This window comes from Gambusia affinis, linkage group LG11 (assembly GCF_019740435.1).
Source record: "Gambusia affinis linkage group LG11, SWU_Gaff_1.0, whole genome shotgun sequence".
Classification (NCBI taxonomy): domain Eukaryota; kingdom Metazoa; phylum Chordata; class Actinopteri; order Cyprinodontiformes; family Poeciliidae; genus Gambusia; species Gambusia affinis.
The window spans coordinates 16,157,577-16,170,243 of NC_057878.1; the positions used below are offsets into that span (position 1 = coordinate 16,157,577).

At 39.2% G+C, this 12,667-nt stretch overlaps 1 protein-coding gene across 2 annotated transcripts in view; it reads left to right on the forward strand.

Moving 5' to 3' along the window:
• Positions 1-12,667, forward strand: part of osbpl6 (oxysterol binding protein-like 6) — a 42,878-nt gene that overhangs the window by 22,155 nt on the left and 8,056 nt on the right. Inside the window, exons 7-18 of one of the 2 annotated variants that reach the window (XM_044131568.1) lie at positions 1,429-1,573; positions 1,725-1,828; positions 3,509-3,601; positions 4,476-4,644; positions 5,911-6,041; positions 7,619-7,726; positions 8,149-8,280; positions 9,665-9,752; positions 11,139-11,392; positions 11,724-11,861; positions 12,097-12,160; positions 12,304-12,382. In XM_044131568.1, the coding sequence (XP_043987503.1) occupies positions 1,429-1,573; positions 1,725-1,828; positions 3,509-3,601; positions 4,476-4,644; positions 5,911-6,041; positions 7,619-7,726; positions 8,149-8,280; positions 9,665-9,752; positions 11,139-11,392; positions 11,724-11,861; positions 12,097-12,160; positions 12,304-12,382 (1,505 nt within the window). The remainder of the gene's footprint in view (positions 1-1,428; positions 1,574-1,724; positions 1,829-3,508; positions 3,602-4,475; positions 4,645-5,910; positions 6,042-7,618; positions 7,727-8,148; positions 8,281-9,664; positions 9,753-11,138; positions 11,393-11,723; positions 11,862-12,096; positions 12,161-12,303; positions 12,383-12,667) is intronic. The other variant, XM_044131569.1, reaches the window with a different exon arrangement.

Below are 12,667 nucleotides of genomic sequence, written 5' to 3' on the forward strand. Positions count from 1 at the left end.
ATGCTTTTGTCAAAAACAGACTTTTCACATCCAGAATAGTGAGATTAATGTACTCCAATTAAAATAGTTAGTTCACAACAAGTCTTGCATCCATAATCCAACATAATCTGCTGCTGAAAACCTTCAACATTTGTTTTGTTTGCTTTGTTTTAAGTGCGCTGCAGGAAACTTAAGGAGTAATTCTGAAGCATTCTTTTTACTTACAGGCTCAGATATTTATATACACCTGCAGTAATATGTACATAAATGCTTTTTTGCAAGTTACATCTAACCTACATTTTTTTGTTGCCATCAACAAGCTTTTGTGTGATTCTTGCCAGATATTTGATGACGCTACATACCAAAGTTAGTGGAGGGTGGTCGTCCGCCTGTAGACTCTACTTTTAAACATAATTCTTGCACTTTAAAGAAGATTCAGTTCAGAGCTGTGGGAAGACCACTTCAGAAGCTCAGTGTTAACCTGGTTTATGCTTTCCAAAACCTGTTTCGATGACTGTGGCATCGTTTTCTGTCTCAAGTTTCAAATAGCAGCCAAACAGGCCTTCAGTATGATGCTCTCACCGCTATGTATTACATTTGGAACTGCGGTTATAAGTTTAAGACCTTCTCCTCAGCTCTTTCAATCATACTTCTCATCACTGATGCCAAATAGCTCAAACTTTACCTTGTCTTACCTTAAGAAACTCTCTACTGAGAGCATTTAGCTCATCTTTAGTTTAGCTTTGGCTTCCTGGGTTGTTTTGGATCTGTAGAAATACAAAAAAAAAGAGAAAAAAATAAATAAAAATTTTATTTTATTTAAATATTGTTTCCTAGGTAACTTTTTGGTTTCCTTCCTTCTTTACTGCATATGTTTTCCTCTTTTTTTTGTCTTACTTTTTGTCATGTTAGTATTTAAGTTGGGACACAAGTGCAGGCAAACCCATAGGCAGACGGTAAAGTGCAGAGCATTTCCTGTAACAGATTAATGGTGGAGTGATTCATAGTATTTATTTTTGAATATGATTTATGTAATTTCAAGCAAGTAGCGAATTGAAAGACTAAAATACATTTTAATTTGTGCATTCAGTTCCTGGTTCCCAACTAAAATTTTTCACATGCTTCATTACTAGGCCAAATAAATTATAAGGTCATCAATTACACAAAAAAACAGAGTTTTTCTTCTCAGTCCAAAAAAAAAAAGGAAAACATCTCATTTTAATTGCCATCTGGCTGCATTGTTTTCATAAGACTGCTTTAGTTGATCTAATATAAAACTTGTTTCTTGGAAAATAATCTATAAATGAATCCCTTCTGCTTTAATCCAGAATATTTCCCGGGTATCATTACTAGCTAGTGGTCCTCTCTTAACTTGTGTGCAGTAGACTCTGGCGCGATGCCTCGGACCGATCAGCCTGTCTGACCCTGTCTGTTATCACCTCACCTCAGCAGCCCAAGTCCAGCAGCTTGCTGTGGCAGCCGGCGGCTCCCAGCAGCAGCAGCAACAGCAGCCTGCAGGCGTCCTACAGCAACGGTCAGAGCAGGGTGGTCGCTTGGCTTCAAGAGTCGGAGGAGATGGACAAGTGTGCAGAGGGTGAGTGAGACGAAAGGCGACATTTGGGATTTTACAAAAGAGTAGATTATATCGAGCCTGCCACCTTTCGATAAATCCCTCAACGGTGGATGTGCTTGTGCCATGACGCGTAATGAGTTTGTGAGCTGGTGGGTGTAAATTTCATTTCCAGAGCTCGCAGGCTGCCAGTCTAACCTGACCGAGTTAAGCCGGTTGTTGCAGAGCCTGGAGATCCTGCAGAGGACACAGTCAGCGCCCAACTTCACAGATATGCAGGTAAAACACACACCTGAGAGCATATACTGAAACACACTTACAGCAGCGTTGAGGATGAACTTGTAGTCAGTACTTCATTACAACTGTCTTTTTCCACTGGAAGGTTTGCTGCTGGTGAGAACCTCACATACATTATTCATTGACATGAAGATCATTTTCATTTTGAGCTCTTAAAGACTTAATCTGTTTATCTGTGAAGATACAACAGCTGTACAGTAGATAGTGTCTGCTATTTTAAAAATAGAATCAGGTGGACAAGCTTAACCGCAGAGTCAAAATTATACATACTAGTTCTAAAAAAAATAGAAATAATAACATTTTTAGGTGTTTTTTATTTCTCTTATTTTGATTTTAATTAATTTATGTATTTTTGCTCTTTTTTTCCTGAAGCATCTTGTGATTTTTATCTGTTAATGGTAATATATTAAATAAACCTTAAACAATTTTGGCTGCATATAAACATTCTTCTTATCCAAATAGGTAAATCTTGTTCAAATTGCCCAAACAATTACAAATGTAAGTATTTGTGCCATTACGATAAGCCTGCTTTATCAATTGTAAAACCAGTTTTGACGGCTGCTGATGATCATTGTTCTGTTGGAACTCCCAACTGTGTCCCAGTTTCAGCTCTCTGACTCAAACTTTAATCTGCAGACGGAAAGAAAAATGATAATAAATGAATAACCCAGAAAACACAAAAACCAGGAATGTGACAAAACAGGAAGTCACTGCTACACGACTGTAGCACGTTCAGCACCAGCATGGACTGAGATAACACTGACCAAGACGTTTGGTCTGTTATGTATAAATTTGACTGGAACTTATTGACATAGTTCATTTTTCTAATCATTTCATTCTAGAATAATATTTGCATCTTTAAAATCTCTAAGTTGAAAAACATATATATTCATGCCCTTGATGAGTGTGTGTCTCACCAGCAGTGTAAGTGTGCATATATGAGATACAGACAGAGAGGAGTCTTCAGATAAAGATGGAGGTGATTAGGTCTTTTGTTAGTTGGAGTGAGAAATGTGTCCCATTAGTTGCCGACATTTCGTTCATCTCTCACCATTTGCATGGCATGTGTGTTGCTCCACAGCTGCACTCTGGCTGCTGACCTTTACGCTGCAGCACTGCATACACAGAATCACAATGCCTGTGGCAATGACCATCAGTAGGCGGTTAACTGTTTAAGAAATCAACGTGCGAAGCTGAACTGATTGTGAACTGAACTATTTGATGAAGTAAATTAAGCTAGCAAAAGCAAAGGATTATAACAATTGAATTGCATTCATTGCTGTACATGATGGTTGCTGAAGAGTCTGAGTGAGATTTAAAATATGCAGCCACGGTGTATGCTTTAATCTGTTTAGTTTGCGAACCAAACTAAAATGTGCATAAGGTTTTGCAACACACATGCTACACTGTCACCTGACCCATCCAGCCCCTATGACCTATCATTATCTATTGATTTGTTGTGTATTATAGTGATTGGCTCAAATTCACAAATAAAACAGCATACCATTGTTTTTGTTTGCAGCCTAATTTTCTTTTTTTAAAAAGCTGTTCTTTAATGCCATTTCACTGCAGTCTATGTGCAGCTAACTCTTGCTTCTTTTGTATGACGTGTTTGTCCTGTTAACCTCCCTTTGCACTGCTCGATCCACATGTGCCTCAAAGGCCAATTGTGTAGAACTGTCAAAGAAAGAAAAGCGCTTGAACAGAAGATGGAGAACAAAAAGTGTCGGCAAAGATGCAAAATTCCAACTGCAGGTAACACACATGCACACTATCAGGGTTGGGTTGGTTAAACTCTCACTAGATGTAAGCGGCGAGGGGAAATAATTAAGCCGCAGCTAATAATTTACTTAATTCTAAGCCAAATTTGTGTGTTCACTTATAGTACGTTGTTTTGTTAGTTCAGAACAAAGTTTAGTGATTTGATGACGTCAGGACATTTATATACTCATGGTGAGATTATACTGCTCTAACAAAATATCAATCATGTCTCATAAAGTGGCAGAATCTGATTCAATGTGAGACTTTTATCCAGTTAATACCTAAATATTGTTCTTTTATTTTTATCCTTTTAATCAGGAAATAAATACCTCACTATAATAAAATGGCTTGTCTGCACTGCAGCTCACAGAAACCTGTATGTCATGGCTTGAGCACTTTTCACTGATACACCTTTTTTTTTTTTTGCTTAATGTATAAATCTATATGCTGTTTGCTGACACAACTAATGGGGTTTCAACTTTTTGCATAAAACCCTAATGTCAATGTTAAAATTAAGATTAAATCCTGTAAATAATCCTTTTTGCATGTTTCTAAAAAAAACTAAAGGATGGTGAAACATTTCCATTATTTTGACTTTTCACTTTGAATTTTATAATTATAAAATATGCAATAACAGAATAATTTAGAATTTTTTTTGGTGGTAAGGGGTGGTATTTTCTTTGATTTAACTTCCACGTAAATAACATAAAAAGAAAATCTTTTTGTCAGATTAATTCAACAGATTCACTGAGTTTAATAGATGAACATTTGGTTTCCGGCTTGGCAGCTGGTTCTGATTGTAAGACAGAGAAAAGCGCAGTACTGTAGTGTTTCTGACAGTAGTTCCCTGCGGTTGTGATCTCTCCAGGTTCCTCTGTCTGCCAGCTTGTCGCCTGTCCGCCTCCACTCCTCCAATCCAAACCTGTGTGCTGAACTCGGGGACTACCAGCCCCCAGTTTCTCGCCTGTCAGACAGTGTGGAGTATGCCAGCGACTACATTAAACTTCAGCAGGAATTCTGCACTATTGCCCAGAAAGGTAGGCAGGTGATTGCTAAGCAGTTAATTTGTTTTATTGGTATTCCTATATAAACAATGCAAAGAAACATTTAAATCTCTCGGACTTTTTCACACTTTTTCTCACAATAAAACCACAAACTTCAGTTTATTTTGTAGCGATTTGATGTGATACATCAAAGCAAAGTTAGGCAGGACTGTAAACTGGGAGAAAATGGACATTTTGCCCCAATTTCTTATAAATACTCTCTGACCAGATTCTCATTTGCATATAGGTCTAGTCTTTTCCTGGCTCATTCCAAATCTTGACCTGATTTAAAACATGAGGTGAACTTCAGTCCAAAACTTTTGGAGCCCCCAACAAGATTTCTTTTAGTATTTCATAGTTAGGTCCATCAATCCTTCTATCAACTTCTGACTCATCATAATGGTGCCAGTGCCCTGTTTGGGACAATGCTGTAGGTTTCCAATAAACCCCAAATGTTTGCGTGAATGTTTGTCGTCTGAAAATATCGCCCTCTTCCACGTTTGCTGTTTGGCTTGAGTCAAATGCTTCGATTCTGTCAGCAGCAGCTTTCTTGCCGTTCCTGGATAAAGGCTGTCTTTTTGCATGACTGACTTTGTTCAAAAAAATCCAATTTGTCCTGTTTCAAGAGTCTGGAAAGCACTTAAAATTACAAATGACATAGTAAAGGTCAAAGCATAGATGCAGCACAGCACAAATTGGGATCATTCCACATTAAATATTGATGAAATTCAGTAAAAGCAGCAATGATGTTGGTGTAAAATTTAGGAATTTTGCTCTCAGGTGCAAATTTAAAAAGATCTTTGCAGTGCACAAACCTGAGTACATGTGTTTTAATCTTGAACTGCAGTGTAAAGGCAGACTGGGCCCTTGTGTTTTGGAAAAAGTACATTTAAAAAAAATATTGAAAATAAAGAAATGAAGATACATTTTTAACATCAGTCTCCTTTTTAATCTCTAAGTTGTGTTTTAAGGGAAAATGTATAATTTTTTTTTTTATCTTTTCAGTTTCAGAAACAGGCACATTTTTTTCTCATAGTTAAATCTGTTGAACTTTTCCATAATCAGAAGTTGCCTTTTTTTCCCAAACAACTATATTCAATTTATGCAATTTATACTGTTTCTCATCAGGCACACATTGAGTTTTAACCTTTGTGAAATTCTTCCGTCATTTAATATGTCAAATAACTCAAGGAAGGATGTGGTTTCTTACCCCGATTATGTAAAGCAACAGTTTTCTGCTTCTTTCTTGCTTCCCCACAGTCCACTCTCTCTTGAAGTCGGCTTTCAACACCGTGGCCATAGAGAAAGAGAAGATCAAGCAGGTTCTCTCTGAGCAGGAGCAGTCCGACCAGTCATCCCAGATCATCTCTATAAGGAAGTCTCTGTCGCTGGTATTTTTCATTTTAATTTTTTTCTCCTCCTCACCTGTAACCTGAACTATTTACAAGCAAATGTGGCTACCTTTGTGCCTTAAAGCAGTGGTCCCCAACCACCGGGCCGCGGACCGGTACCGGTCCGTGGACCAATTGGTACCGGGCCGCGCAAGAAATAATTAAATATGTCCGTTCTATGTATTGAATCTGGAGGAGCTTTTATTTTGAAAATCGTACACCGGATGCCGAGGGCTGAGTCTTGCGCCAGCTCACAACGCGCGCACCACCCCCCCCTTCTCCCCCCCCGGTTCGATCTTCACAACGCACGCACGACCCCCCCCCCGGTCCGCAGGAAATTTACGAAGGCTTGGGCCGGTCCGCTGTACTAAAAAGGTTGGAGACCACTGCCTTAAAGGATCATAATTTGGGGGGGGGGCAATGGGAAATGACAAAAATATTTTTGTTTTCTTGTTACCTCAATTTATTTTTGAAGAAATCACACAACCCACTGTGTATTCTTAAGAGTCTCAGATAGCACAATTAGGAAAAGATGACTTGTGCAGATGAAAGCCGAGTCGAGGCAGTCAGGAAAGCCCAATCATCTTTTCCCAGTTAATTGGTGATGGAGGGAGATGTGCATCGCAGTTCATTAACCAAACTCCTGAGGGCTGTCTCTTTACTCCAGCGAATTAATTGGACTCTTCCTCCTTCTAACCGTTGGCATAATTTTAGTGAAATGTTTCACTTACTGCTTTATCTTTGTTATTTCCTTAATTGGATGTTAGTGTGACATGGCTCTCTCAGGCTGCAGGTCGGATTTCCCAGTGAAGCTCTGTGGGAGGTTGATAATCTGTGGTTAGTAGTTGCTATAGATACAGCTGTTTTAGTACCTGGGGCTTCAATGGGAGGATCTATATTTAGTTCACCACACATTTCTTCTTTTACTTATTTTAATAACCACTTAAACACATTTGGCTCGTTTGCTACATCTCACAATAGTTTGCTTCCTGATGCCTTGTCTCTTAACAGTGGAGAAACCTAATCCATTTTTCACCAAGCATTAATGCTAAACGAAATAAAAATCCACTCTTGTTGCCTTTGTGGGTTCCGACAGACTTTGATGTTGTCAATTCCAAGTCTGGATAAGTACGGAAAAATGAAAACGGAGCATGAAACATGTCTACATTTCCAGATTCTATGCCTTATTTCATCATCTAAAAGATAGAATTAAAAATTTTAGAAACAAAGGTCTTTTTATATCGATTTCTACATAAAATATTTCTTTTAGTTTTAATATTCAAATGTTCAGTTTTCCTCAGCTAATGGCTGTTAAACAGATAAATTCCTAAATTATAATTTTTCTGCTTTTGTTGAAAAAATCAAGAAAGGCTGACATCCTAACTGGCTAAATTGCCTATAAGCTTCATGGTTTAGTTATTCATTTAGTCTTGTTCACGCAAGGACAAACCTAAAAGGTGCAGGACGCTGACCCTGGAGGATTATAGTTTGGCATCTCTGCTCTAGACTCTTTGTGTGATTTGATTGATTAGAGCGTCTTTACTTAAAACGTTTGCATCACGCTTCTTAACTTTCAGGCTCTAGCCCAGAACGCGGAGCTTCGAAGCCGCCTCAACCGCATTCACTCTGAATCTATCCTGACGGAACAAGTTGTCAGCGTGAACATCATCGCCATGCCTGATGAGGTAGGTCACTGCTGTCGGTCTCTCTCTGATGCAGCCAATTTGATCTTATTGTCGATATCAATAAGATCTCATCTACCAGGGGACGTCCAGGTTCTTGCAGTGCTTGCTTATTACGTTTGTCTGTGGTGTTATTGATTCCTGTCCCAAAGATTTATGCTTTTTTCGATACACCCTGCCGCGTAAGCTTAAATGAACACTATTTGATGCAGAACCTGACATCAAGGTTAATAGAAAAGATGACTAATTCAAAAAGGACGGGAGCCTGCCTTATGGCGACGAGACACATGTTGTAATATGAACTCGCCGTTGCTCCCTCGGGTGCTGTTTCTGTTTCTGTTTGCTCAGGTCCGCTCGGCTCCGAATGCTGTCATCACGTGGAGAAAGGGTGAACAAACGCTGCTTTTGCTTGTGTTTGCCTGCAGGCCGTGGAGCAGATGGGGATCCCTCTGACTCAGCAGGCCTCTAATGAAAGCCGACTCTCCATGTCGGAGTCTGTCTCTGAGTTCTTTGATGCGCAGGAAGTGCTTCTGTCAGCTAGCTCGTCGGAGAACGAGGTACGAACAGACAGTGAAGATGTTTAAAGGCTGGCAGGTGTGTGTTGTGATTGGACTAAATTAAGAGATGGCTTAAATTGGCTCTTGTGCTGAAAAACCAAGGAGCTGTAATCAGACGATGGTTAACGAGAGCAGCTTGAAAATTAGAGGTAGAGCAGAAGGTTTTAAGTTCAGTCGCTTTAAAAAAGCCTTTTCTGCTCTGTCTCCTTTTTAAAAGCAGACTGTTGCACTATATCCACTAACTTCAATATATGTTATTGGAATTTTATCTAAATGATCAACACAATAGCAATGATGATGCTTATTTGTGAAGTAGAAGTAAAATTTGGCTTTGAGTGTTTGTGGTTAGCTGTGACGACCTCTACAAACAGGGAAAAAGTTTTAAAGCAATGTTTTCTTTCTTAAAAACCCATAATGCTGTTATTTTATTTTTTTTCTTTTGGAGGGTTGCTGAGTTGGGATGTTTTTAGAGGCTCTAACCATTTTCTTTAATTTACCCTTAGGTGTATATTGATGTTACCAATTGTTGAATACACGTTAACCAAAAAGAAGAAGGGCTTCGTTTAAGTTTGAGAAGATGTACAAAAGTCACAACTTCGGTATAAAAGTAGTGAAATAGGTTTACATATCATATTCTTTGCTGCAATCTAAACCAGAGGTACAGTGGACCCGCAGTATGAATGCCTGACATTTCCAAATACCTCTCCTCTAAAAATGTTTATAACAGTTCAAAACCATAAATATGCCTTAATATGCTTTAATGTGCTTAGTGGAATCTGCAGTCAGTCTTCCTTTTATCCCACTCTGGGAGTTAATCAGCAGCAAGGATAATAAATAGTGTTCCTGGATTGGTTGCTTCCAGTACCATATCAAGTTGCATTGCTCCTTAATATTTCAGCTTCTGAAGTTGTATTTTCTTATTTCTTCATATTTTAAATATGCAGATACAAGAATATCTGCGAGTAGCCGATATTTAATATAGGGGTATCATCATAAATAAGTCCCTCTGCATGCTATTCTTATATTTTACCTTCCACTTGACTCTTTGTTTTTCTCTGTTAAATATTATTCAAGTTAAATATGTTGAAGTTTATATCAAGGTCACGAAATATGGAAAAGAATTAGGGGTGTAAATACTTCTGCAGGTGAAGTAGCTGCAATGCCCTCCTTTCTGGTGCCTTCAATGACCTCTTTGTGTTCCCATATAGTATGAAAATGCTGCAGTCTCTCCTACTACTATTACCGCAGTAACACAGATAGTTGCTGCTGCAGTTTTTTAGCCAAAGGCAAACTACATTTTGTGTGTAAGGCTAATCTGCACCGTGCTCTGATCAGTTAGTAACGCACCCCCTCTTTCCTCGCTGTCCACCTGTCCGTCTCGCAGGGCTCAGATGATGAGTCATACGTCAGCGACGTCAGCGATAACATTTCTGAGGATAATGCCAGCGTGACCGACATCGTCTCCCGACAAAGTAGGTCCGGTTTCTGCGCCACCACGAGCATCTGCAGTCTCGAAAGAGAGACCAAAAAAAAAGAAAAGAAAATGAGCCAAGCAGGGAATTCCTACATGTCCCATAAGCTGTGCTGCTCCCACAATGCCGCGCACAAACCGACAGACACACGCTTTCACTGGCGAAACCATTTATCAGTGTTGCAGAGGCAGTTGACTTTGCAGTGCTGCTCTGTGCCGAGGGCTTTTCTCAGGCTTTATGAAGCAGTCGGGAAGGGATCTCCCTCCTTCATCTCTGCCACATCCCACACAGAGGAGGAGAGAAGGCAATAAAGCGCACAGGAAAAGAGAAAATACTCTGTGTTCTTGGCAACAATATTTCAAGGGGTTTGATACATTATTAGAGCCGCCAACATTTAGTACCTATTTTATAGCCTGGGAAATAAAGGACACTATTCTCTCAGGAAACAACAAAATCACATTTCCGTTTCACTCCTGCTTCAGCTGATTATAAAATCCCCATGATTACAAAGATCAGATAATGCCATTTTAATTCTTTAGAGTTCAGAAATTATTTATAATTTTTTGACTTATGTGTATCTCTAATTTTTTTTTAGTCAATTTCTTACGATTTTTTTTTTTTGCAAAGCCAGTAAGAACAAATATTTAAGAAAAAATGTTTTTTTTTTAAATAAATAATAATGCTGATTAATGGTACCTGGACAGTTTCCTTTGAAGTCAGTTTCACTAAAACATAGCTTAATTTATGACTTAATTTTTTGAAATCTTTATGATTTATCACACGTTAGCAGTCTATTTATGTCTGAGGAAACAGAAGTGACACAGATGCCCACAGATTAGCCATTCTTCAAAATGGGAAAGACAAGAGAACGAATGTCATTCCACAGAGAGGTGTAAAGCCAGAAAATGTGCACATTTTATATCTGGTGTTAAAGCAACAATTTAAAAATGTTAAAAATTCCCTAGAAACCATCAGGTGACATCTGCAGTTGTCACCTGATGCAGTTGCGTGGGAGTAATGCCATAAAAAGGCTCCTTTGTTTTATCATTTCAAACATAAATGTGTTGCTAAACTTTTCTAAGTCTTTAACTAGAACCACATATTTGGTCTGGAACAAATGCTCCAGCAGGGCCTGGCATATAAATGAATAAAAGTAAAAGCATAAGCATGATTTTAATAATCTCAAACATGAAACCTCAAATCAAAATAGAGACAAAATCCACCTTTCCTCCATGGCCATCACATTCCCCAGACCTAAAACCTACAGAAAGCCTGTGGAAAATAGTAGAAAAAAGAAACTGTTTCTTAACAGGCAATATTTTAGCTAAATGTTGGTCACTATTCTCTAACGATCATTAGAGTCACATTGTTGTTTGTTTTGCTCAGTGGCCAATGGGGACTTTGCTGGCAGCGCTTTCCGTAACGGGCGGCGCATCTGCCTGCCGGCTCCCTGCCCGGACACCAGCAACATCAACCTGTGGAACATCCTGAGGAACAACATCGGCAAAGACCTGTCCAAAGTGTCCATGCCCGTGGAGCTCAACGAGCCGCTCAACACGCTGCAGCGCATGTGTGAGGAGCTGGAGTACAGCGAGCTGCTGGACAAGGCTGCGGAGACCGAGGATCCCTTTGAGCGCATGGTAAACAAACACAAAGTTCAAGTTTGAGGTCATCTGATCTCAAACTCAAAGTGGGTGGATGGATGGATGGATGGATGGTTCACTTTTTTCCAATGTTCACAATGTGAATGCTGACTTCTCAATGGGGGATGTATTTTAAGAATATTCTGCAAATGAAAGTGTTGTGTTTAAATCTCACTCAGATCATCAACAGTAAGTTCCTGTGTCTCTTACTGGAAGGCCTGGCCGTCAGGTGTTAATTGCTTTTAACCTTCGGATCGGGTTTGAATCCCCGGTGTCACAACGAGCCGCTTAATCCTTTCTCTTTCCTGTTGCTCTGTCTCCATCACAGGTTCTCGTCGCAGCTTTCGCCGTCTCGGGCTACTCCTCCACTTACTACAGAGCAGGAAGTAAGCCATTCAACCCTCTGCTTGGAGAGACTTACGAATGTATCCGGGAAGACAAGGGCTTCTGCTTTTTCTCTGAGCAGGTAAGTCTGCCAAAGATGATTAATGTAGTAATGCGTTATGGCGTGTTTGATGGAGCACAGTGGTAAAATCTGCGTCTCTGTTCTATTTAAATCTGCTTTATTACATTCTTATATTTGTGCTATTCTCTAATAAAAAAAACTAGAAAGAGAAGAAACTTGACGAAACACAAATCTATGAACATTAGTGCGAATGTTATGAGAAATGTGACTCTTCATGTTTGATCTTTCCTCTCAGGTGAGCCACCACCCTCCCATCTCCGCCTGCCACTGCGAATCCAAGAACTTCACCTTCTGGCAAGGTAGATTACCTGCCTGATTAGTTAAAGGCTCCTGGGAGAGAGTCTGACTTAGCAAATAGGAAACATCAGGAGTAAACTCTCTTGTTAACAATAACTTTTTCTGGCTTGATTCCCAATGTTTGTCTGCTTTTTTTGCTTCCTAGATGTGAGATGGAAAAACAAATTCTGGGGGAAATCTATGGAAATTTTACCAATCGGCTCTGTGAATCTCACAATTCCCAGGTAACTTTCACCCCATCACTTAGCAGCAATTTGTTCTTAAAGGAAAGTGGTTTAATTATTTCAACCCAGCAGGTTTTCAGATTTATTGTCGCGCTGAGTTTAGAAAACTGTCCTGTGTTTTCATTAAACATTGTCAGTCTTGGAGCAATTAATGAGCTGCACCATGCATAATAATGTAAAATGACTATAAAACCCATGGAAAGATATTTATCAAACAAATCTGCTATTAAAGGTTAAGCTGGAAGTAGCAGACTTAGAACATTGAATATTAATATACTCTTTTAC